The sequence below is a fragment of the Bos mutus genome, chromosome 25 (genome assembly GCF_027580195.1).
Source record: "Bos mutus isolate GX-2022 chromosome 25, NWIPB_WYAK_1.1, whole genome shotgun sequence".
Classification (NCBI taxonomy): domain Eukaryota; kingdom Metazoa; phylum Chordata; class Mammalia; order Artiodactyla; family Bovidae; genus Bos; species Bos mutus.
Window position 1 is genome coordinate 38,274,321 of NC_091641.1, and position 26,320 is coordinate 38,300,640.

Sequence of the window (26,320 nt, forward strand, 5' to 3'; positions counted from 1 at the left end):
TGCATTGCTTCTGAAAGCAACAATGCACCTGACAGCCCCCTATGACTGGGAAAAAAAAAAAAAAGCCATCCTTTATTTATTCAGAATGTCCTGCAGTGGCCACATGAGGGCGCCCTCGCTGCCCACACCCAGCACCCACCAGGACCGGGCCAGGACCCCAGAGACACCAGCAGGACACACCCGCTGAGGACGTTCCTTCTCTGCTGGAGGATGGATGTTTTACTCAGAATTCAGCCTGATATTACAACTTCCTCCAGATGCTCCAGGAAACCAAACTAAACTCCGTGATAGTTTACACTCAGCACACTTTCCACTTTATTGTCGTGTCTTATCATTTGAAAAGACCCTGACGCTGGGAAAGATTGACGGCAAAAGAAAGGACGACAGAGGATGAGATGGTTGGATGCCATCACCAACTCGATGGACATGAGTTTGAATAAGCTCCAGGAGTTGGTGATGGAGGCCTGGCGTGCTGCGGTCCATGGGGTCGCAAAGAGTCTGACACGACTGAGCGGCTGAACTGAACCGAACTGCTCCGAGTCTGTCCCACATACTCCTTGAGAAGCTGAGTCGCTGATCGTGTCTGGGCAGCTCCCTGCACACACCGGCCGCCAGTCCCTCCTAGACCGGGTCCGACCTCCCTGGAGGTGCCGGCCATGACCGCAGGGGCCCTGCCTGTGCCCCCCTCCACCACCCGCCCCACTCACGCAGCCGGCAGATGGGGCAGTTGCTGGCCTGGTAGCGCAGCGTGTCTGCACAGGAGTTGCAGAGGCAGAGGTGGCGGCAGGGCAGGATCAGCGTGTCCCGCAGGTCAGACAGGCACACCACGCACTCGTTGCTGTTGTCGCTGTTCTCCTCGTCCGAGGGCTGCGGGGACACGAGGCACCCAGGGTCAGTGGCTCCTGAGGCCAGAGGTCAGGGGCTGTGGGGGCCAAGGGAAGCCCCTGGGGGAAGAGGAAGGTCACCGAGGAGCAGGGTGCCCCCCCATCCACCCCCCAAATCGAGAGGACTCAGGTCTCCTGTTTCCCACAATTAAGGGGGTCTGTGCCCCCACATCCGGGCTCTGTGGGCCACCAGGCTCCCCTCACGGATGTCGCACCGCAAGCTGAGCCACTGCTGTAGGGGGGAAAGGCCAGGGCCACCTGGGCAAGGTCTGGGGGCAGGAGCAGGCCCGGCGTCCCAGGCTGCCCTGACAGCCAGAGCCCAGTGATGGGAAGGAGGCAGCACATTTGCTGGAAAAAGGACAAAACGTCCCACAGACTCTGATGACTCAAGAATGAAGGAAAAGTGATGGAGCCTGGGGTCCTGGGGCCTCCAGGGGAAGGCACGTCAGGGCCCTGGCCAGGATGGGGGAGCCAGGCAGGTCACCACCTCCTAGCAGCCAGCGGAGCGCGGAGGGCACGTGGCCTGGCCCACCTAAGGGGTCGCGAGCACGCACCTTGGTCTCCTGGTTGTTCTTGTTCTCGATGCCATAGATCTCCTGCAGCAAGTAGCTAACCCGGTCCACCTGCAGGGCAGAGCGGCCTCTGGGCACTCGCCCCCACAAGGGCTCCTCTGCAACCCCCGGCCCGACACCCCCTCCCAGAGGCCGGGCTCGGGTCCTGGGGGCAGGCCTGGGCGTCTACTCTGTCCAGCCCCGCCCCCCTCCCCCCTCCCAGCAGGGAGCAGATACTGCTGGAGACGGGCAGGGCGAGGTGCCCACGGGAAGCATGGACACTGGGCTCGCCAGGCCCTGCCCAGCCCAGAGGGCATGGAGCCAAGCTCTACTGGGGCTGGTGACCACACCTTCTGCTCACCTTATCAGGCCCAACCCCACAGGAAAATGACTCCAGACCCTCCTGTCACCCTCCCGGCTCCAAGACGGACCAGAGTCAGGCCTCGAGCTGACTACGTTTCAAAGTGCCCTGAGTTGCTGCATTTCCCACCACACGGACAACCAAGACCCTCCTGAGAGCCATGGTGTGCCAGTCAGCTCTCCTGAAACCCGTGCCTGGACCACCACTGGGGTCTCCTGCCCTCCAGCCACCTCCAGGCGTTGGCCCTCCCAGGGTTCTCGCGAGCCCTCTCTTAAAAAACTGACCACCGCCAGCCCGGGCCGTGGCTGACATGCCTGAGCAGCGGCACACGAGGACAACCTGATCACCACAGCTCTGGAGAAAGACCCCACCGGGGCCAAGGTTAAACCAGCCTCTAGGCTCGGCTCAGGGCCCCGGCCTCTAAATCCTCACAGAGCGTACTACAGCAGGAGACCACCAGGGTAATTCTTCCTGGGGCTGGAACATGGAGTTACTGACTCCAAAGAAAGGCCGTACTGGTCTACAGCTCCCATGGGTTCCAAGAGATTCCATCCTTGCCTTAAATATGGATCAAGTCAATTCAAGCCTTTATTCAACATGGAGGTCATTTCAGCAAGTTGGAAGGATGAAGGAGGAAAACTGCAGTGTTTCTTTCCTAACTTCTTCCTTCCCTCCCTCCCTCCCTCCCTTCTTTCATTCTGTCCATTCACATGTTCAGCTAACATTTACGCAACGCTAAGTTTAAGCTGGACAAGACTCAGGACTACAGTGGTCAACGCAGGTATGTGCTGGGTACGCAGTACACGCAGACACACGCTGTGACTCTGACCCTGACCTTCTGGAGCCCAGGGCCCACTGCAGCCGTGTCACCAGCTAATTCCGCAGCAGCCATGGTGGCCTCGCAGAACAACCCATAGAGATCACAGGGTCACGTGTGTGCACAAGTCTCAAATCAAAACAGCTCCCAGTGTTCCCTCTGACAGACTTACGATTTGCTTCTGCTTTAAAGGCTTCACGGAGAAGCTGCCATCCATGTGCTGTGGGGGAGAAAGACCCAGACGTCAACCCGGCCGTGCTCAGGCCCACCCTCGGTCAACCCACGTCGCCGGGTGAAAAAAGGACCCCACTGAAGACTCAAGAGTCAGGCCAGGGATCCTCAAATCAACCCTCTGACCTGGCTTCGAAACTACCCAGACAATCTTCTAAATATACTGCCACCTGGGTTCCACCCTGATCTACAAAACCCAGCTCTCCCTGGGTAGTTAGTTCTCCAGGAGGCTCAAGTTCACCACCATCAGCCTCGTCCCGACGATGGTGCCTCCCTAGGGCGAGAAGCAGCACTTGGACAGCAAGAACTAAGACGGGTGGCTCCAGCCCTCAGAAAACCTGGTCTAATCGTGAAGACAGCCCGAGGGCATCACATGCCCGCATCAGCAGGGAAGCCCAATGATCAGAGCCATGAGGACAGGCGGGCCAGGCGGGGTCTGGGAGCCACACCGCTCCGAGCCACGGTTCATCAATCACAGAACCTGGTCTGAGCTCCTGCTCCCCAAACACCCCTTCTGAGTCCACCGAGACCAGCACCCGGACTTTTCTGTAAGCCTGGCAGGTTCTGAGCCAAGTTTCTAGTATACTGCACCCCAAAAATAAGGCCGTTTCTCGCAGGGCTCTAAACGCAAAGCACAGAACGAAACGTCTGCCAGCGACGGCCCATCGCCGGCCAGAGCACACAGATGGGGAAACAGTCACCGTCCCTTCCGACCAGGCCAGCCTGGGGAGTGTAGCCGGGGGGCCCAGAGAGGGAGAGGGCTGCCCCTGCTCCTCACTAGAGGGGCCTCAGGCTGGCTGACCGACCCTCCGGGGGCAACGGGAAAGGCCCGGATCACAGGGAGGAGCCGGGCTCACACAGGAGGCTCTCAGGGCTGGACACACAGCTGAGGGAGCCAGGGTCCCACAGGACGTGCAGGTCTGAGCCCGGTGTCCTCGTCGGGTCCTGCTCCTCAGCCACCTGGGCCACAGGCTGATGCTGAAATCTGCCCGGTGCTGGCCGATGTCCACAGGTGGTGGGGGTCGGCCGTGGCCTCTGCAAACAGGGGCCACGCCCCACGACTTCCAGCACGGCTCTCAGTGAGCAGGCACCCTGTCCCCACACCGCCAAGCCCTCACTCGCTGTGTGCATGGATACACAGAACTGCCTGGCCCCCAAGAACAACAGAGCCAGCGAGAGGACCATCCTGAGACCCTGAGACTCCCTTGTGCAGAGCTGGCGGTGAAGGTGACTGTAATACGTACCCCCACCACACACTGAACACATGAACAGCCAGGGCCTGGACTCGGGTCTGGGTGGGAAGAAAGGGGCAAACACCTAAGCTCAAACACGTGTAACGCCAGTAAGTGAATCCTTCCGTGTAAATGGTATCTTTCTATGTGGGGCACCCCCAACTCAGGGCCCCCAGGAGGGCATGAGCCTCACATCCAGGGCCGTGCCAGGCAGACAACAGACCCTCGGCCACCCCACCAGCATTCACTGGGTGCCTACTGTGTGCAGGACACGACAGTAAAGAGAGGTCAGTGGGGCAGTAAGGAGCAGGATGGGACTTACCTTTTCGAAGGCGGCCAAGAGCACGTGGGCATGGCCGGTCACTTCCACAACTGCCCGGGAGAGAGAAGGGTGGTCAGAGCCGGCCTCCGCCGCCCCAGCCCCAGCCCTGGGCTTCTTCTCTCAAGACGGCACTTCCCCAGCTCGCAGCCTGCATGTGGAGCCCACCCCACCGGGGACCCCGTGGCCCACGGCAGCGGGAGGTGGCGGTCGGCACTGTCCGGGTGCTGACGGCCTTTGTAGGTCCCCCGCAGGGTGGATGCCAGCGCCACTGGCCTGTCTGCCCTCGGCTCCACCCCGGGGGAGCGGGGTCGGCACCGCCCGCGGGCAACGGGGCGCCTGGAACCCTCAGCCTGCTAAGCCACATGGGCACTGTCTCTGGACCGAACCCCGCCGCCCCCGACGGATGGGGTGAGAAGGTCCTCGTGCCTGGAAAGGGTGTTGAGGGGAGATGCCACTCACCATCCCCCTCATCCACCACGGCCTGGATGACCACTGGAAACACGCCCCGGTCCAGGTCAAAGTTCAGCTGAGGAGGGAAGGAGGGAACAGTGGTCAGAGCAAGCTGGAGGAGCGGGTGCCCTGAGTGGGGGTGTTGTGGCAGTGGGGCCAAAGCACGCAGACGCCAGTTCTTCTCTGCGGGAAATGGAGTAAAAGGGCACACCTGTGCTCTGCGCGTAACTTGGGGCCACGGGGCACGTCTATGCCACCTTTTCCAGAATGTCCTCACCTGCCCTCCCAGCCCCGGGACCTCCACACTGCCCACGTGCGGCCCCCCAACCCTGGACGGTCCCGGAAACACAAGCACTCGCGCCGGCCCCCTGCGGCGGGCGCCCCCTGACACAGCAGCGTTGTCACGGCGCGGCCGCCGCCCAGGGAGGCCCAGCCAGGCCACACCGTCTCCCCAACCTGCTCACGGACGCCGGGCTGCGTGGGCTGGCCTCTGCCTGACCCTGCCCGGTGCACCTCCAGGCACCGGGTGCCGTGGCGACCCGTGTCCAACCTTGGGAAGAACAGCTCCCGCCTGGCCCAGCAGAGACGGACGCAGAGTAGAGGAGCCCGTGTGGCTGTCTGGGCTTGCAGAACGGACTCCCCTCACCATCCCTCCCCTCCAGCTTAAACACGCCTGCGATCCCCACTGCCCTCCCGCTGCCGACCACGCTCCACCCATGTGTCCACCCGGTGTGGCCCTACGTCTGTGCACCAGTGGGGCGTCACACGGAGCCCACGGGGCGTCACACGAAGCCCACGGGGCATCACACGGAGCCGGCGGGGAGTCACACGGAGCCCGCGGGGCAGAGGTGCTCAGTGAACACACCTGCCTCAGGGGGGTGCCCGGCGGGTCCCCAGCTGCAGCGGGGCGGGGGGAGCCAGTGCTGGGACGGGGCAGATAGCCTGGCCAGGTTCGGGTCTGGCTCTGCAGTGCAAGCCTCTGGTCCGAGTCCTGACCCAAAGACTGTGAGCTGGGAAGGCAAGCGGGCCACGGCCGGAGGGTGGCACGTCCCCGAGCACCCTGGGACAGAGGCTGGGACCACACATCTCGCCTAGTGTCAGGCGCCAGCTGAGAGCGTGGTCAGCTCAGCAGGGGCACACCTGTCCTGACGACATGGGACCCGGCACGCAGCCATCCAGCTTTTCATGATCGATACCAGTGGGTTCCTGATTTTCTTCAGCCAGACTGAGGTGCTTCTGCCACTTGAGAACAAAGAAGCCCTGACACAAACCCGGCTTTGAGGCCCCTGCAGCTTCCCTAGCGCTCCTGTGAGCGTTCCGCGCCCAGAGTGCAGGGCAGCGCCCAACATGGGACATCTGTCCAACAGATGGGCCCCGCAAACCCCGAGGGTGACTACACTGGCTGACCGGGGCTAAGCCAGAGGACTGGGGTGGTGACGACAGGGCACCTCGACCCCGCCACCCCCGAGACATCAGGACCTGGTTGGGGGGCACCCAGGGAGCATGGGTACCCAGAGAGCAAGGACCACCTCCCCTGAAACTCCTGCTCCCCAGAGCTCAGCACGAGCCACAACCCGGAGCCAGAGCCAGGCCTGCAGGGAGAGGACAGAGACACCCGCCCACCCAGAGGGTCTGCGGGATCTTTTCTTAAAATGCTTTTTTGTCGTGCCAAACGGCATGTGGGATCTTAGTTCCTCAACCAGGGATAGAACCCGCACCCCCTGCGGTGGAAGCACGGAGTCTTAACCACTGGACCACCAGGGAAGCCCCGGGAGATGAGGATTTTTAACGCAGGGGGCGAGGCTTTCTTAGGGAAAATGGGGGCCAGGTTAGGAGCTGGAGCAGCAACTAACACCAGAGGGAGTCCTGCTAGACTCTGCTGTCACAGAGGAGCCACCAGACAAGGGTCTGCAAGCCCCAGGCCAGACGGACACGGGGAAACGTGGGAAGGCAAGGGGCTAGGGGAGGCGGGGACGTGGCTGTGACTGAAACAAACGGAGGCCCATGAGGGGCTGGTGGGGAAACTTTGAAGAAGCCCCACCAGCCACAAGGAGACCTGTAGGTACCGACTTGGAAGACCACATCGTGGTGCAGGAATAAAACAGAACGACAGGCGTGCGTGGCAGGCGGCCACGTGGGAAATCTCTATACCTTCCTCTTAATTTTGTTAACCTAAAATCACTCTAAAAAAGCCTTTAAAAAACAAACTAAAACAAAGATAAATGAAAACACACATCTAAAGACTCGCACGCAAACATTCACGGCAGCATTATTCATGGCAGCCAAAAGGTGGAAGCAACGCACATATCCATCACCAGCCAGTGAATGGACAAACGAAACAAGGTCGCGTCCATCCCGCGGGACGCTATGCGGTCACACAAAGGGACGAAGGACTGATATATGCCACAATGTGGACACGACGTGGACGAGCCTTGAAGATGTGACACTGAGTGACAGAAGCCAGACACCAAAGGTCACATCATGTACAACTGCGTTCACGAGAAATGTCCAGGACAGACAAATCCAAAGAGACAGGAAGTGGACAAGTGGATGCTGGGGGCTGGAGGAGGAACGAGGCGGGACTGCTAATGGGCAGAGGGTTTCTCTTGGGGGTGACGATCATGTTCTGGAGCCAATAAGACAGTGACAGTGGCCACACAAGTCTGTGAAGGCAGTAAATTCCATCCAACTGTACACAAGCTTCCCAGGCAGCGCTAGTCGTAAAGAGCCCGCCTGCCAATGCAGGAGACGTAAAGAGATGTGAGTTCGATCCCTAAGTCAGGAAGATCCCCTGGAGGAGGGCATGGCAACCCACTCCAGTGTTCTTGTCTGGAGAATCCCATGCACTGAGAAGCCTGGCGGGCTACAGTCCATGGGGTCGCAAAGAGTCAGACACGACTGAAGCAACTTAGCACACATGAATACTGTTATCATCTTTAAAGACGCAAACCTGGGGGAAAATGGCTTAAAAAAGGGAGGACGGCAGGTCTCTGACGCCACGATGCTCACGGCCGAGGGGACATCTGGCTGCGTCTGGAGGCACTGCGTGTCACTACTGCAGCAAGCGACGCTCCTGACACCCGGCGAGTGGGGGCCAGGAATGGTGTCCCCACCAGAACCCAAATGTCAACAGCACCGAGGCTGAGAAACCCCGGCACAAAGGAGAAGCCTGGGCTTGGTGCCAGAGTATCTGTCACGTCCCTAACACCTGCCAACGCCCCCTCCATGCCCACAGCAGGCAAGGACGTCATGCCAGAACGTGACAGCATGGCTCTGTTCCCCATACAGCCTAACTTCTGGAACCTTCTATTTATGGCAGAGCTGAGCCGTTTCCCAGCTACAGTGATGACTGATGAAATTTCCACTTAAAAATACACGTAACGGAAGGAGGCATGGGCGTGACTGCGAGTGGGTGCAGGGCGTCCCCCCAGGTGATGAGAATGTCCCAGAACTGCCCCACGGTCATGCCCTGTGAACCGTCTGTCACTGACGTAAGCCTATGCTGTGTGTATTTTATCACGGTAAAAAATGCGTGCCAAGAGCCCTGCCTGGCGGTCCAGCGGTTAACACTCTGCACTTCCTATGGAGGGGACGCAGGTTCGATCCCTGGTCAGGAAACCAAGATCCCACATGCTGCACAGCGCGACCAAAGCAAACAAACAAACAAAAACCCACACGTAAGAAAAACTGAGCCTATTTCAGGAATGTGTTAGCGGAGGTAACGATCAGAAAAGAAGAGACGAGGACAGTGTCCCAGGATAGCAGCTCTGGACAGGCTGAGTCCACACCTCGGACCCGCCAGGCCTCACGCTGACAGGCCAGGGACGTGGTTCTCCGACGCCTTGAGAGAGGAAAAGGGGGCGGACCCGAGGAGCACTCAAGGCCGGCTTGGCACGCAGCCTCTCACGGCCGCGACCATCCGGTCCTGCCAACGCCCAGACCGACCGTGCTCCACTGTCCAGGCACCCGGCGGGGTCCAGACCCCGGTCAGCAGCCACAGCTGACGCTTACCGACCACTGAGGAATCTGAACAACAGGCCACTGCACTGGGCCCCCGCCCAGGGCAGGAACGTGGGGCCCAGCCGGGAGGCTTGTTACCTCGTCGTCCTTCCACTCCGAGAAGTCGATCTTGAAGGAGGGCAGCGAGAACTGCTGGCTCACACCGCGCTTGTAGTGGACGGTCTCGGACTGCAGGGCCGGGCTCTTGGGGCTGTACCTGAAGGGGCCGCGTGAGAAAGGACGGTGAGACGCGCTGCCCGGCCCTGAGCCCGCACCTGCCGCCTTCCTATGCTGGGCTGCACCTCTGCAGGCAGCTTTCATGGTCTGTGTGCTTTTCTGAATGAATGGGGGACAGAAAGTGCACAGCGACCCGTCCCCTGCCTCATGCTTGCCCCGAGCCAACTGCTTCTCTGCCCCGTCTGCAACCAGGGAAGTCAAGGCATAATCACACCTGTAGGTGCAGGAACTACTTTTTAGTACTCAGGCTGCAGTCCACCTGCACTCTGCTCGCGTGCCTGAAACTGTCCCACAGACATCACGGACACAGATGCCGTGTTCTGAGGACCCTGCGTGGGCTCCACCGCAGTTCTACTCTGACTGATGGGATCAGACCCCCGCTGGTGGACACCGGGCGGTCACCAGCATCTTACTATTTCAACGTCTTGACCATGTATGCGAGCACAACCCCAGATAAACTTCCAGGAAAGGAACAGCCGGGTCAGGCAGCACACTCTCTTCCCATCCTAATAAAACCCTGGCTTCCCCCTCTGCAGGGGTCCCACACACGACCCTCACCTGCCTCCCTCCGCCCCACCCACAGCCGCGGTCCCCAGGGCCTCGCTCCATCTCCAGGACAAAGGACACTCTCGAGGGTCTTGGCGCGTCTTCTTTGACACTGGCCCTGGGGTGGGGGCGGGGGCGGGCAGGTTGCTGTTACATGATCAGGGACTCAAAGGCTGGGCTCTCAGCACTGACCACCCTGCTTCCGACCACATCTGCCCTCTGAGGGGACTCCTCCAGCAGGACGGGGATGGGTCTGCTGGCCCTGCCCGGGGGCTGGCCCTGCTGGAGGCAGCGCCGCTGTGGTCCTGCTGAAGTTGCAGACTTTGGACCCTCAGGGCCAGCAGGACCCTTATTTCAAATAAAACCTCCGCCCCGACAGCTCAGGCATGGGACACAGACAGAGCAGAGCGCCTGGGCCCGGAGCCACGGGGAGACTCACGCGGCAGTCCCGTTCAGGAACTCCTCCACCGCCTGGCAGTAGACAGTGATGGCCACCCGGGCGTCGGCGTCGAAGGTGAACTCCAGGCTGTAGAGGACGCGGGGCTTCTCGCCGTCGTCAGTGGGGCTGTCGGCGCCGTCCTTGTACCTGTGGGGGACGTGGAGGGACAGGGCAGGTGAGCGGCCACGCCTCTGGGGCGTTCCCACCCTGCAGGGGACAGGACTCCTCTCCCTTGGGAGCCCCGGAGGCAGGGGCCTGGCTGTGCCCCACCTTTTGGGGAACGTGGAGGCCATGCTGGGTTTGGACGACGAGGCCCAGCGTTGCAGGGTCCCCTTTCCTTTGCCTCCTGCCCCGGAAAGGGAGGCTGATGCGTTCTCATGGTTTGGGGATGGCCCAGGTACCTCTGGTCTCCCAGGTTGGAGGCGGTTTCTCAGCCCCCCAAGATCTGGGCTGCATCGCCCAGGGCGGTGGGGGTGTCCTGTGAGCTGTGGGGTGCTGAGCGGCAACCCCGATTCCTGCTTGCCAGGGGGCCAGCAGGACTGCCCCCCACCAGCCCCAGTTGTGACAACCAAGACTGTGTCCAGACCTGGCCCACAGCCCCGGGGCACAGTGGCCGGCTAAGACCCTGGGTTACAGGCTGCAGCGCCCCAGGCTGAACCTGGTGGCCCCGCCCCATCCTCAGCTCTGGATTCCAGGCCTGATTCTGCACGCGGGCGGGCAGGCTGGGAGCCACTCTCTCGCAGACATAGGGCACCCCTGGGGCAGGGCGGGGCGCGGGGGCTCACCTCACGAGCCGGAGGGAGTCTTTGCGGATGTTCACCAGGCTCCTCAGCGTCTTCACGGGCTCGTGGGGCGCGGGCGTGACGTAAGGGAACTAGGAAGGAAAGGGAATTGCAGGGGAGTCCAGGGCTCAGTAGAGGACAGAAAACAGGGCTACATCGAGGCGACGGCCAGCCCTGCCTGGTCACCCCTGGGCCCTCACGCCGACCACAGGACAGCGCCACCCTCATCCGCATCTGAGGAAACCACAGAGGACGCGGCCAGCACAGGGCACGGCTGGAACCAGAACCACCCCGAGGTGTCTGGGTCCCCAGTTCCAGGAAGGACAATCCGCTGAGTCCCCGGGGCAGAGGTTAGGGCTGGGGCCAGGATAATGGTCAGTACAGATTCTGGCGGGGACATGTGCTCTCTCTCTCTCTCTCTCTCACACACACACACACACGTGCTGTAAGACTGGCAGTCTCTGGAAGGCGTGGGAGTGAGGTCAGTCTCGGTGACAATACACTGAGTCTTGGGAAACGCTGTCACTGGGAGGCCAGGTAACGGGCACCCAGCATTTCTGCATTAGCGCAGGTGGTCTCGAGATGAAAGTCACACGAGAACGCGTCTGCAGGAGGCCTGTGGGCCAGGCCCTGGGTCAGAGCCAAGGCTGCAGAGACACAGAGGCAGGTCCTGCCTGCTGTCATGGACGCGGGGGGCGGGGGTGAGCAGCTCAGCAGGGCGTGGAGGCCCGCCAGCTCTGTGAGTAGGGGGCCATCACTCCGGGTCCCAGGCCCTTGCCCCCCATCAGTTAAAAGAATCTGGACTCTGTATCAACCAAAGGAGGCTCCACAGCTAAAACAGCCCACAACTCAGCAGCCTTAGGGGCTGAGTCATGGCTCCTGAGAGAGGGCCCCCGCCTGACCCCTCGCTGGTACTGGGGACCATTATCTCAGGACGCAAACCCCAGGGCAGGTCCCTGCTCAGCAACCCCCCACGGCCCTCATTCTCTCGCTTTCTACTCTCCATCTACTGAACACTCCCTTCTTTATCATCTGTCCCCTGCCTCCAGCCCCTGGGAGAGTCCTGGGCACACGGCAGGTGCCCAAGGGTGGAGAAGGAAGGGACAACAGCATGAGAAGTCACTTCTCTGGGGACTCGTGGGGGACTTGCAGAAATGGTGCTGGCCATCTTTCTGCATTTCTGTTTGGGTCTTGTCTCTTCCCACTGCTCTACAGAACATGGACCTCCTCTTTTCTCTTTAAAGACAATCATCCGTGGGGCCTGGGATGAGTCTCAGATGAGCCTCTGAGTCTCGGCGGCCTCCGGGGGCCCAGGGCTCACGCACACGTCTTGACGGCACCTCTGTCCCGTGGTGGGGAGGCCTGGTGCCTGCTGGCAGCCGGTGGCCTCGCCATGCCGCCCACATGCCCAGCCCCCACGAGACCCACCTGGACTGGGCGATTGCCCAGGAAGTTCAGGTCCATGTTCTCTCCAAAGAGGTAACCTTCAGGGTGGGGGGTATCGAATTTCTCACCTCCCATGAAAAAGTGCGATGCGAAGTAGTTTCCTGGTTAAAAAGAAAGGAGGCGTGGCTGTAGACGACGAGGCCCAGCGCAGCCCACTGGGAGCATCTCGCGGCCCTGCAGCTCCGCCTGAGAGGGGCCGCTCCACACACGGCCCCGGCCCCTCCACAGGCCTGGGCGCCCCCGCCCCACTCAGGGACTCACCCCGCTCCGACACCACTTCCTTCTGCAGCAGGTTGAGCTCTGTGCCCGGCAAGGACATGTCCCAGCCCCAACCCCTGGCACGTGTGTGCCTGACCTTGTATGGAGATACATGCAGATGTAAGTTCAGAGGAGGTCAGACAGGACGGGGGTCCTAAACCCAGAGACACCGGTCTCTAAGACAAAGAGGGCGAGGTGGACACAGACACCAAGCGGGGCAGGCCCTGTGAGGACGGAGCAGAGGCTGGAGCGAGGGAGCCACAAGGCAAGGAAGCCTGGAGCCGCCGGAAGCCTGGGACAAGAAAGGAGCCTTCCGCAGAGCCTTCAGAAAAAACCAACCCTGTGGACACTCGATTTAGGATCTCTGGCCTCCAGAGCAGTGAACATAAATTCTGCTGTTTTAAATCACCCAGTCTGAGGCACCTCATTACAGCAGCCATAGGAAATGAGTGGGCTTCCCTGGTGGCTTAGACGGTGAAGAATCTGCCTGCAGTGCAGGAGACCAGGGTTCGATCCCTGGGTCAGGAAGATCCCTTGGAGAAGGAAACGGCAACCCACGCCAGTATTCTTGCCTGGAGAATCCGGTGGACAGAGGAGCCTGGTGGGCTGCAGTCCATGGGGTCACAAGGAGTCTGACACGACTCAGTGACTAACACACACAACCCCCCAGGAAACGACACCTTCTCTGACCCCCAGACTAAGTCAGCACCCTCCTCCACCTCAAATCTGAACCCCAAGGACCTTTTGTACCTCAGCACTGACCACAGTTTAAACCGTGTGGATCTGAGTTACCTCATTCCTACCCAACTCCCTGCAGGAGACCTGAGGCTATATACCCGCAGAATGCATGCACGCATGCTAAGTCACTTCAGTCGTGTCCGACTCTGTGTGACCCCATTGACGGCAGCCCACCAGGCTTCTCTGTCCCTGGGATTCTCCAGGCAAGAATAGTGGAGTGGGTTGCCATGAGTATCTAAGCACTAAATCCACATTTCTTATAAAAATAGATGGACGGGGCCTCAAACATGGGTCAGCTTCAAAGGACTGAGCTCACAGCCTCACTGGGGGAAAGGCTAAGAGTACCACCTCCGCCAAGCTCTCCGATCTGATACCTGCCCACTGTCCCCCTTTTCTCTCTGACACAGAGAAAGGCAGGGTGGCCACAGGGCCCTGTGGAGTGTGAGCCAGAGGGAATTCTGGGCCCTCGAGCTCTGCTGGGTGCCCGGCATGGATCCCAGTGTCCCTCCTAAGAAACGCAGCCTTGGTTACGGGGGATACAGCCAAGGTTGCCTAGGCCGGAAGGCTCAGAACCAGGAGTCCAGCCTGGTGGCTCCATCTGGCAGAGAACACAGATAGGACCGTATGAGGCCACGGTGTACTCCCAGCCCACGTGTGGACCAGGAATCAGAGCAAACCACAGTAAGAGAAAAGGAACACAGTGGTGACAAGTTAAAGAAACACAACAGCCCTGATTCACGGAGCATCACACGCATGTGCTCACTCGTCATGTCAACTCTTCGTGATCCCGTGGACTCTAGCCCCCCAGGCTCCTCTGTCCACAGAAGTCTCCAGACAAGAATACTGGATTGAGTTGCCATTTTCTTCTCCAGGGGATCTTCAGGACCCAGAGATAGAACCCAGGTCTCTTGCATTCCTACCAACAATGTAACTAGTTTCCCTTTTCTCCACACCCTCTCCAGCCTCTGTTGTTATATCAAGTATGTGTGAAAGTCACTCAGTCGTGTCCGACTCTTTGCGACCCCAAGGACTGTATAGTTCATGAAATTCAAGTATATCAACTATATTTTTTAAAATCATGGCTAAAACAAATCCACGCCTCCGTCCCCTCTCTGCTGCACGGCCGAGGGACAGTCGGCCTTGAACGGCTCGCCCCACCTCTGCCCGAGGGACTCAGACTCTGCCCTACTCACGGGCGTCCCAGTGACCTGGGTGACAAAACAAACGGCCACCAAAACAGAGACCGAGCGCGCCTTCCTGGGAGGCTCCCAGCACCCCCGCGCGCGGCCGTTTTCCTTTATACACGTCAGCCGTGGAAGGACAGGTCAGGTGTAAAGCCTACCCATGTTCATCGTCTTCCAGGATGAGGAAAATCACGGTTGTTTCCATGACGACCTGTGGAGGCCAGCAGCGGACTTCTGGGGTTCCTTTCTGTGTTGTGTGTTCACTTTCACACGTCTGGCTGTACACATGTGTGTGACCATCATTTACAAACGAAAATTGGAAACATTTTAGTTTCTTAAACGAACTAACCCTGCTAAGGAGCTAGGTGCCAGGACGTGCAAAGATCTCCTTGGGATCAGAGTCAAAAGGCAAAGTGCTGGTCAGCGTGGAGAACGAGCCTGACTCAAGTGGAATGAGAGGGGTGGGCAGGATCCACACCACACAGTCAGGCATCTGCGAGGAGGTGCAGAGAGTAGGAACGTAAACCAGCCCCCTCTATGTTCTCCCCAAAACATCAGCTGTGCACCCACAGTGCTATCAAGGCCCGAGTTGATCAGGAGACCAGAGTCTGAGACCCCACTGCAGAGTGAATGTTTGTGTCCCCCCCCGAATTCACATGTTGAAACCCAAGCCCCAACATGATGGTGTCAGGACGTGGGGCCTTCGGGAGGTGATCATGTCATGAGGAGCTCTAATGAACGGGGTCAGCGCCCTTGTAAATGAGGCCCCACAGAGCCCCCCACCCCTCCTGCCATCGGGGACACAGAAGGCAGCCATCTATGAACCAGGAAGAGGGCCCCCAGACAAGGAATCTGCTCGCATGCTGCGTTCTGGCAGCCCCAGGGGACGAGGACCGACCCCAGGGCCAGAGTGTCCAGATGTCTGGACCCACGTGTGCGCGTGCTCAGCCACTCAGTCACACTTTCCAAAGGTCATTTCATTAATATAAACTCGGGTGTGGTTGCAAAGGGTCTGTTAAGAAGATTAAAAGACACCCATTACACGATATCACTCTTCCCCAAGGAAATTCCAAGGGTTTAAGGAATTCTGTGCCAGAAACAGGTGAAGACCAAATGTACATTTCTTATTACAAATCACGACACCCCTGCCAGGTAAACTGTGATATGGACTGAGACACCCGGGGGCCCTGCTAAGAAACGCAGCTGCCCTGGAACCTGGGCAGCCAGGTGTGGGCTTCACTCAGCCACCCAGGTGTCTGTCTGGACAGAGGGGAGCAGGAAAGGCGAGAAGGCCAGGAACGGTCCATCCATTCCCCTGGCCGAAAATCCTTTTCGCTTTACCACTGCACAGAAGTTCCTGGCTTGCTGACACCCGCTGCCGTCACACCCTAGCTGGGCCTGCACCCCAGGGGTCAGGAGAGCACTGTCCGCAGAGAGGGCTGACCACGGAAAGCCTCTCCAGGGCCATGAGATCACCTGCCAGGTGGGAGACAGCCCCTTGGACTACGAGCCTATGCCCCAAAACTCAGAGGAGCCAAACCCCAGGGACCACCTGCCGTGATCGGCCTGCTCAGGGATTCCCCAGGGTCGTGGTCACACATGTGCACAGAACAGTTCTTCTGCTCCCCACGCTCAGGTTGGGGAACTCGGTGCAGCCCAACCTCCTGGGGCCTCAGCATCCCCAGTAACACAAGGCCTCGGTCAACAACACCGGCTTCAAATGGAGGGCTGCTGGGAACGCCCTGAGGACAGGAGGAGCTGATTGTGCAAAGGAGCTTTGCGTGGGTGAGGAGATACCTGATAAACACCAGTGCTTCCTGGCCTCCCTGCCACGTGAAAGCCGTACCAGAGTGGACAGCGTAAGTGAAAAGCTCTCACCCGCCCTCCATGGAGGGAAGAACATTGAGTTGAGAAGGGTTCTGATGGAGCAAAGCCTCTGCTTTGGTGAATCCCCACTTCTTTCGGGGGGAGAGGTCACACACACACACTTCTTTGGTGGACACGGCCTCCACACACGGAGCTGGGCCCTAGCGGCCACCAGCACACTCAAGTCCCAGCCGCTGACACAGCTAGGGGGCTGCAGTCGTCACCTGACCGTGCCGGGCCGTTCCCAGATTCTGCCCCCAGCCCCGGGAGCTGGCCCAGGACCGCAGACTTGGTCCCTGAGGGCCCTGGGGGTGAAGCCAACTCTGTGCCTGTCACGGAAGGGCAACACTGAGGCCCAGGCGGCTGGGGCTCCGTGGTCTCCTCTTCCTGGCTTCCCGTGCTGGGTTCCCCATCCTGGGTTCCAGAGACGGCCCCCACCCCTGCCCCCGCCCCCGCCAGGCTGTCAGCGCATGTTCCACTGGGAGAGCTGGTGTAAGCGCCAGTCTCCAAAGAACTCACAACGAAATAAACAGCACTTAGGAAAACGCTCCTGCCACTGAGTGAGGAGACAGAGGAAATCCAGTATTATTTCTTTTTCAAATATGCAAAAGATCCCACAAAAAGAGGAAGAGAAATGAATGGCAATTTACATACAAAAACATACCCAGTCTAAGTAAAAATAAATAAAACTACCACAAGATATCCACAGCTAACATCAAAAAGAAGAGCGACGTAACAGAACACGCACACACACACACAGAGGTGAGAATGCAGAACCCCTGCAGCTCTGGTGGGGGTGTGAACGGGCCCCCACCACACTATAAAAGCTTCGGACTCTGCACACACACAGGGCCAGACCCATGGCCAAGAATGAAAACAGCCCAAGGGACGGGCGTTCAGGGCTGTGTCAGGACAGACACAGAAAGCAGCATCGCGGCTGCCAGGGGCTGGGGGAGGCGGCAATGGGACGGAGTTTCAGCTCCGCGGGAGGGCGACGGTGGGGCTGGCCACACTGCCATGGACGCGTGCTGAATGCCTCGGAACTACACATTTACAACGGGCAGGATGGTAATTGTCACGTGGAATTCACCGCAATTATTTTAAAAAGTGAAAAAGCCAAGGGCACCCAAGGAAATCAGACTGGTGGGCACAGAAGCCAGTCACAAGAGTGTCCTCAGCGGCATCACTCGCGAGCCTGAACTAGAGCCCCCGCAGCACCCTCCACGCGAGCTCACTGCTGTACTCACAGATGCACCCACAGACACCAGGGCGTCACGTTGCAGAGACCGGAAACGCTGCCGCCCGCCCACAGCCTCAGCCTTCGCGTTGCCCGACATGCAGCCAAGAGCGTCTGTTTCCATTTACACCAAGTTCAGGAGCAGGCACGACTCATCTCCGCTGGAGCCCGAGCGGGCCTCCCAGGGAGGAGGGGGCAGAGACTGGGGAGGGGCACCGGGGGCTTCAGGGGCTGTGGCTGCTCGAGTCCACCAGCCCGCCCGCCGGGTGACGACCCAGCATATGAAAGCCCCTGCCCTGTGCGTCTCCCCAGTATGTGACACTGTGACCGTGGACATACATGTGCACATGGACATACGTGTGTACACACTGCATGTTTCCGCAGCACCGAACTGAACACAGTTCCTCCTTTCAGGTCCTCCTAAAGCACCGAGGGCACCCGGTCACTCAGGGCCATCACAGGATCGCAGGGACAGGACCCCCAGGGCAACAGAAAGTGGAGGCTATCTGAACAGTGGACCCCAGGGCTGACCGAGGGGACCCAGCACCCCCTCCGGAGGCCAACATCTCAGGCACTGGGCACAGAGGACCAAGCCAACACCGCGTGGGATGAAAGGATAAGAAACCACCATTCGCCAGCCGTGCGCCTACTCCCAGCTCAGGGTCAGTTGGCCAGTGATCTCTAGACAGCGAGGGACCCCGACTCCACTCCACACCATCAACTCATCTGCAGACGGGCAGGGTGCAGGCCGGGCTCCCCCAGCTCCCAGGAGCCGAGCAGATGCCAGGACAGTTGGCAGAACTGAGCGATTCCACTGCTGTTCACTGAGCCTGCGCCCAACGTTGCGGGGGCGGCATGCAAGGCCCCACTGCCCTTTGTTTCACAAAATAACACGGAAACGTGAGGCCCGACGCCTGTGCCAGACCACACGGGAACACACAGGAATGGCCCCAGGCCGGCGTCTGGCCGCCGGCCCCCAGCTGGGGGGTGAGGCGGGCGGCAGTGGTCACCGCCCGGCAGGTCATCCAGGAAGTGCAGGACTTTCCCAGGAAGCTGCCAGGCCTGGGAACACTCGGGCAGAGGCCGGGTCCCACCTGCCAGCTCCCGTGGACTCGCAGAGTCTGGACTGAGGGGCCCGGGCACCAGAGGTTAACTTAACGCTACAGGCGCGGAAGTGGGGCCTCAGTGCAGGCGACCGGCCCAAGGTCACGGGGCAGCTCAGGGCACAGGGCCTCTGGACCCCGAATCCAGGCCCCTCCTGCCATGGCTCCACAGGCAGGAGGCGACTCCCTCTCCCAAGGCTGGGCCGAGCTCCGCCTGTGCCCACCCAGTGCATGTGGTCAGCACAGCTAGGCCACCCCAACCGTGAGGAAGTGCACACCCATACCCTTTTGACCCTGGGTAGCTGGGCCCTCCACGCCACAGCCAACCTCCAGGCACGGGATGAAAAGTCCACTGGTCAGCCGGCCTGCCCAGCACAAGCCCGGGCTTCCTCCCCTGATGCCAGCTGAGGGGGCAACACAGCAGAGCCCAGGAGCCACGTAAAGGATGCACGGACCCCCAGAACCCCGAGGGCAAGCGCCACGATGAACCGCAGCCCCAGTGGGCACAGGGCACAAGCATCCACCACCGAGGTGTCTAAACCCGAGCGACCCACGGCTTCTCCCTCAGCGAGACAGGTCCTCGCATGCCCACCGCCACCTGCAAGGGCTTTTGCTTCCGCTTCTACCTAAAGCAGAAAGGTTCCTTGTTGCTGCATAACAAAAAACGTCACCAACCGAGGCTCAGAAGATACCGCTTGTTTATACAGCTCTTTCAATGACAGAATCCAAACTGAGTTCACGTGAGCCAAAGCTCAGAACCGGCTCTGCCACGTGAACGGTGCAGGGCACACAATGCCAGCCACAATGGCACAGAGCTCTGAGACCACCGAGAGCAGGTGCAGCCCCTTCCCCACCTCCGCCCCTCCACCACCAACCTCGGGGCTCTGAATGTAAGCTCACGGCCCCCAGGACATTGATGGGGCCCAGGGACCCAGAGGGTCCCCTGGGGGATACAGAGAGTACTCCCTCGTCTGGAACACCTGCCTCGGTTCTTCCCTTTAGGCACCAACTAACCAGAGTCAGCAAGGCCCCATCCAGAAGGGCAAACCGAACACAGGTGGCAGCGGTCACGAGCAGACACCTCTAGATGCCACCAACACAGAAGCATACACCCAAAGTCTCCTGGCACGCACCTTGGGCCCCTCATCGTGTGGCAGGCCCAGAAGTCCACGGACCCCCGGCTGCCACCTCGGGAATAAGATGCAGCCCAGCGACTTCCCTGGTGGTCCAGTGGCTAAGTCTCCGAGCTCCCAATGCCTGGGGCCTGGGTTCAACCCCTGATCAGGGAACTAGACCCCACATGCCACAACTAAGACCCCGTGCAGTCACATAAATAAACCTTGAAAAAGGGAAAAAGTGAGCAGCCTGCACACTACAGAAGGGGGTGTTTTCTACAAGGCTGGCTGCACAAGCATTTATTAAACACCTGCTGTGTGCAGGCCTGGGTGCTGGGAGACAATGGGCACAGTCTGATTTCTAGCTCCTTTGCCAAAGAGAACAAAAGTCTAGCGTCATGAGGACATGGCAACGTTTCAACGAGATAGTGAAAGTGTTAGTCGCTCAGTCGCGTCTGACTCTTTGTGACTCCATGGGCCGTAGCCCGCCAGGCTCCTCTGTCCCTAGAATTCTCCAGGCAAGAATACTGGAGTGGATAGCCATTCCCTTCTCCAGGGGATCTTCCAGACCCAGGGATCAAACCTGGGTCTCCTGTGTTACACATTCCTTACCGTCTGAGCTACTAGGAAAGTCCCTCTGATGAGATAAAGGAGGTGAAAATGCTCTGAAAGGACACGCACCTGACCCACAAAAGGCTCAGGTCCGGGGCGTATTTCACGTCCACCTGAGGTGCTGGTGGGTCAGGTGGCTGGCGCCCCTCCTGGGTGACCCATCCCTGCCATGACCTCCCTCAAACACCAGGGCAGGGCCGCAAAGAAGCACAGGGCTGGGAAGACACGCGAGTAACCCAGGAGGAGGAACACCCAACCACGGAGCAGCAGCCCATGGCTAGGCGCTCCTGTGGGGACCCTGTGCGCCCCAGGCTCCCCCGGCAACAGCACCCTTCTCCCTCAGGGCTCCAGCCAGGTGTCTAACGCCTGCTCCAGCCCTCGGCTGGGGACCGGCCACCTGTGTGAAGGGGGCAAGGGACAGCAGGGCAACAGCGTGCAGAAATTTACCATCAACTGATCTCCGATGAAGGTACAAAGGCAATTTGATGGGAAAAGAGAAGTCTTTTCAACAAATGCTGCTGAAGTAACTGAATATCCATATGCCGGAAATAAAAATACAAAAACCGAGATCTTGACCTCAAACTATACGTTAAAAGAATTAACTCAAACTGGACCACAAACCTTAATGTTTCAGCTAAAACTATAAAATTTTAAGGAAAAAAACAGAGGAGAAAAATCTCTGTGGCCCTGAGCTAGGCAAAGATCTTTAAGGTATAATTCCAAAAACATTAAACGTTAAGACAATTGGGGAATTCCTTGGCAGTCCAGTGGTTAGGACTCCACATTCTCACTGCCAAGGGCCCAGATTCAATCCTTCCTTGGGGAACGATCCAACAAGCCACAGGGTGTGGCTAAAAAAAAAAAAAAGAAACATGATAAACTGGACTTAACCAAAATTTAAAACTTCTGCTCAAAAGGCACCATTAAGAAAATGAAAAAGACAACCACAGACTGCCTGAAAACATTTACAAATCACAGAGCTGATACATGAATTGTATCATCGTATCCAGAACCCATAAAGAACTCTCCCCACTCAATAATAAGACAATGCAACTTCTGAAAAGTGAACTAGCCTAGTAGAGCCACACCCACCCCATCCCTAACCTGCCCCCCAACCCCGCACACAAAGGATATACAAAGGCCAATAAGCGCAGGAGAAGACCTCAACAGCATTAGTCATCAGGAAAATGCAAATCAAAACCACACGATACCACTGCACACCCACTAGGACGACTCTAATTAAAAAGGTAGACAATAACAAGGGTTGACAAGAATGCCGGGAATTTGGAACCCTCACACACTGCTGATGGGAATAAATGAAGCAACCATTATATTATGGAAAACAGTTCGGCAGTTCCTCAAAAGGTTAAACAGATGACCCAACCCTTCCACTCCCCGGTATATACCCAACAGAACTGAACACACCACACACATGTCCACGAATGTTGACAGCGGCATTATTCCTAAGAGCCGCAAGGGGAAAACACCTCAAGTGTACGTTAGCTGGTGAACAGATAAACAAAACGCACTACAGCCACACAGTAAAGTACAATGTGGGTGAGCCTCAAAAACATCATGCCAAGTGGAAGAAGCCAGACACACACACAAAAGGCTGATTCCAGCATCCGAAATGTCCAGGAAGGACTAACTTTAAAGACAGAACACAGATCAGGGAAGGGGCGGGGGTGGGGGTGACGGCGGAGAGCGCCTGTGAACGGCAGGAGGCAAGGAGATGTTGAGGGGTGATGGGAAGGTCTGAAACTGACTGTGCTGACGGCATCAGGATTCTGTAAGCTTACAGAAAGTCGTCAGACCACGGGTTTACAAAGAATGAGTTGTACCGCACAGGACTGATACTGCAATAAAGCTGTTACGAGTAAAATAAATAAATACAATGAAAACAAAGTGAATGCGGTTAAATTCAAGTTACGTACGTTAGTATTACAGTGTGCGCTGAAAATTTTGAAGTAAAAGAAAATTGGACAGGAGATTTTTAAAAGTCCTCACCCCACCCAACCCCCCCACACACAAATGATTATTGCAATAATCATTTCCCTGATATATATATATACACCCATGTCAAATCATTACCCTATATACTTAAAAGTTATACAATGTTATGTGTCAATTATATCTCAATAAAGTCAGAAAAAATTGGACAGTGTTACAGACATGTTAAAAATAAATATTAGCAGGGGTTCTTGGGTGGCTCAGTAGTAAAGAATCCATCTGCCAATGTAGGAGACATAGGTTCAAGCCGTGGACTGCAGCCAGCCAGGCTCCTCTGTCCATAGGACTTTCCAGGCAAGAACACTGAAGTGGGTTGCCGTGTCCTCCTCCAGGGGATCTTCCCAACCCAGGGATCGAACCCACATCCCTGGTGTCTCCTGCATTGGCAGGCTGCTTCTTTACAGCTGAGCCACCAGGGAAGCCCAACTGAGCCCATACGCCACAACTACTGAGCCTGGAAACCCCAAGTACTGAAGCCTGGGAATGCTTAGAGCCGGTGCTCTGCAACAAGAGAGCCACTGCAGTGAGAAGCCCAAGTCCCCCAGCTTGAGAGTATCCCCCACTCGCTGCAACTAGAGAAAAGCCCACGCAGCAACAAAGACCCAGCTCAGCCAAAAATAAATTAATAAATAACATTTTTAAAAAAAGATCTCAAGCAAATTCTAGCTCCCAATGATTGTCCATAACCGAATCAACAAAATTGGCAGAGACCTGAAAAGATGATAACTTTCTCATAAACTGATTGTACAGTCCAGAGGTCCCGAAAATCATATCAACCCCCCTTTTCATCCCCAGCCCACTCTTGAGGAAACATACTCAAGTCCTGCTTAGGTCGCCGACTGCCTCCCAGAACAAGGTGGCCTGAGAGAGAGAGAGACAGAAGCAGAAAGGGCAGCCTTTGGACTGGACAGGCCCAGGAGGGCACTAATCTCGCTGGCAGCAAAACCGAGGTGCACATGGCATTCACTTGGGTGCCAGCCCCAGTCGATTAGTTGTGGCTGACTCGGGTGTCCAGGATCGGTAGGGGTGTCTGGACCGATTAACAAGGTCAGCCACGCAGAACACAAAAGCAGTGCTCTAAGTGCCTTGCATTTGTGATTTCTTCTTCAAGCGTCCAACTGAAGGGACATGAGGTTTGCTCTGGTCCCAGGTGACCACCTTAAACTTATTGCTGTCTCTGCCAAGCCACAGCTAACTACTATTAGAGTCTGAATGGATCACCTAATTTCCTCTATAAGCCAACACAGCAGCTAACAACTTGTGAAGACGTCTTAGGTGCTAAGCACTGTATGAGGATCAGCCCATTTTACAGATGAGGAAACTGACCCAGCGGGCTAGGTGGCTTGTCTAAGACTAGGAAGACTCAGCCAAAGGTGATCAGGAAGAAGATCAGAGATGGAAGAGGATGACTTCAAATAACTGCTCCATCAGGTCTGGGATGTCAGCCTCCAGGGGATCCCCACACCAGCCGGGGCTTCCCTGTAATGTGCCAGGGACCAAGAAGGCATGGAGATCTCCCACGCCTATCAGGAACAGGGCTCTCTGGCCCAGCTCTGACTGACCCCAACTGTGCTAGTCCCCACCCTGTTTATTTCTGGTGGTCCCAGACACTTACCTTCTTTCCCCTTCCAAAATGAGAGCAGAGCAGTTCTCAAATTTGAGTGGACAGTCAACTCACCCTGACAATGGGTTTTAGATGCAGGTTCCTAGGCCCCCAGCAGACCCCTAGGAAATCTGAGGCAGGACCTAAGGAACACACCTTAAACAAGCTTCCCCATGGTCCTGGAACATACTCAGGGGAAACGTGGCCTGGGGGACGCCCATAGGCCAACTGAGAGGCCAAGAAACCACCAACAGGATACAATGCTGCAGAAGCCAGAATCAAAGGCCCCAGTCTGAAAGTCCCCACGAGGCCCAAATACCCTGTCCTCCTACCCGGCAAACGACCAGATGAGGAGATGGAGCATGAGGAACCGGAGCTAAATCCCCAGGTCAGGCCACTCTGATGGTGACATCAGAGGCAGGAGAACAGTGTGTGTGTGTGTGTGTGTGTGGAGTGGGGGGAGTTGGGGGCTGAGGTGGGGAGAGGGACAGCTGGCCTGGGAGCCAAACTCCTGGTCCAGCTCTGAGACCCTGGGAAAGTCACTTCCTCCCTGGTGGCCCACATCTCTCAGGCACAAAAACGGTTGGCTGGAGAACCTGGTAGGTCCCCTCCAACTATCCCCTGGTTCTTCAGCAGCGACTCCCAGCTCCTCTCCCAAGGGCAGTAATGCCTCCTTGGGCCCAGGCCCACTCCCCAGCGCCTTCCCACCCACCCACTAAACACACGCGCCAGGCCACGGAAGAGCTAAACCTCTGTCCAGTCGGGACAGACAGGGGACCGTACAGAACCCTGGCCGGGTTTCCACACCGAGCCACCGAAGAAGGCGAAAATTGGAGATGGAGTGATGTCGATCCCTTTGACAATGACCACTTTGTAAGCGCAAGCAAAGAGCCGGGCACGGGGTTAAGTCCTTGCCAGCTGCGCGCCCCAAAACCTCACCTGGTCCTTGGGGAGGTTTCCTATCGAGTGTCTCCCGGGTGTGCAGCCGTGGGAGCGTGCAGCGCGCAGAGGCGAACTGACTGACCCAAGGTCACCCGGCCGGGCAGCGGCAGTCAGCGCCGGGCCGACCCTCGCCCCAGGGTCCGGGTGGAGGTCGCGTGGAGCCCTAGACAGGGAAGCTGCTGGAAGGGCCGCGGGGCCGAGCAGAGCCCCCAGCCCACCCTCCGCCGCGGGGCCCGCGCCAAGGCCCCGCTGCCCGCTGCCCACGCGCTCCAGCCCGCGCGCCTCGCCGTCCGCGCCTGGGGCAAGAGCCCCGGGCGGGGCCAGGGCTGGAGTCGGGGCGGCCACTCACCGGACTTTGGGGGGTAGCGATAGGCCGAGTTCGCTTGGATATCGATGTCCTCCACGCCCGCGATGCGGCGGCTCAGGATGGAGCCCATGATGGGCGGCGGGCCGGGCCGAGGCTGGGGCGGCGGCGGCGGCGGCGGCGGCGGCGTCCTCACGCGGACATGGCCCGGACCAGGCCGCACGGACGCTCGCCCACGGCCGCGGGCGCACGGCCTCCCCGAGCCCCCACCCCCGGCTCGGCCCGGGGCCCGACGCCACGGCAGCCCTCCGCCCCCCCCGGGGCGCGAAGCACCTCGGGAAATGGAGTCCCCTCGTCGCAGTGGGGGCCGAGCGGCGGCGTGGAAAGCCCAACGGGGAACTACACTTCCCAGGAAGCTCCGCGCCCGGGCTCTCCGAAGTTGTTGACAAACCCTCCGGGACAAACCAAATGGACCTGAGTCCAGAGGGGAGAGACCATCAACCACCCTGCAAAGTATCCAGCCCTTTGCATTCCAAAGCATGAGACTAACATCATAAGTCTTTGGCTTTTTAACAGTTTGTTCGTACATACACCTTTCGAGGAACCAACCCCTTCCATTTACTCTCTCTTTGAAATACCTCCCTGAGCTACCATGGTTCTCCCCACTTCCCAGGGTTTGATCTCCTGGCCCGGCCAGCAGAGGGCAGACCCTCACCTGCCACCCGGCAGAGAAGAGCTGGGGGTGGAACCCAAGGTTGCTTGGAGGAGTGCCCACATGGGAAGCGAAGCACCTTGTCCAGAACTCAAGGCATCTCACCGTCTCCACGTCCAGGACAATTATTTTGAAGACATCAAGTCCCTCGCAGAGGCAGTAAACCTCTCCCCATTTTAAAGACAGGGAAACTGAAGCACAAAGAAGAGAGGGCTTAAGGGTGCTTAAGCCAAGTTCAAAGAATCCAGGTTAGACCCTAACTGAACCGCCAGGGAATTCCCCAACTTTCCATTTGAATAAATATTTATAAATAAACAAAAAGAATCAGGATTAGAGTTA

The 26,320-nt window shown here is 58.2% G+C and overlaps 1 protein-coding gene across 5 annotated transcripts in view; it reads right to left on the reverse strand.

Annotated features, from left to right (window-relative positions):
• The window catches only part of MGRN1 (mahogunin ring finger 1), a 36,749-nt gene extending 11,181 nt beyond the window's left edge, over positions 1-25,568 (reverse strand). For 4 of the 5 annotated variants that reach the window (XM_005887819.3, XM_070362872.1, XM_005887818.2 and 1 more), the window contains exons 1-10: positions 25,315-25,568; positions 12,280-12,398; positions 10,855-10,943; positions 10,070-10,216; positions 8,947-9,064; positions 4,858-4,924; positions 4,399-4,448; positions 2,786-2,833; positions 1,439-1,507; positions 708-867 (exon numbers count right to left, since the gene is read on the reverse strand). In XM_005887819.3, the coding sequence (XP_005887881.2) occupies positions 708-867; positions 1,439-1,507; positions 2,786-2,833; positions 4,399-4,448; positions 4,858-4,924; positions 8,947-9,064; positions 10,070-10,216; positions 10,855-10,943; positions 12,280-12,398; positions 25,315-25,402 (955 nt within the window). In that variant the 5' untranslated portion in view covers positions 25,403-25,568. Of the gene's footprint in view, positions 1-707; positions 868-1,438; positions 1,508-2,785; positions 2,834-4,398; positions 4,449-4,857; positions 4,925-8,946; positions 9,065-10,069; positions 10,217-10,854; positions 10,944-12,279; positions 12,399-24,962; positions 25,144-25,314 lie in introns of those variants that run through there. The other variant, XM_070362871.1, reaches the window with a different exon arrangement.
• Positions 25,569-26,320: the final 752 nt, after the last annotated feature.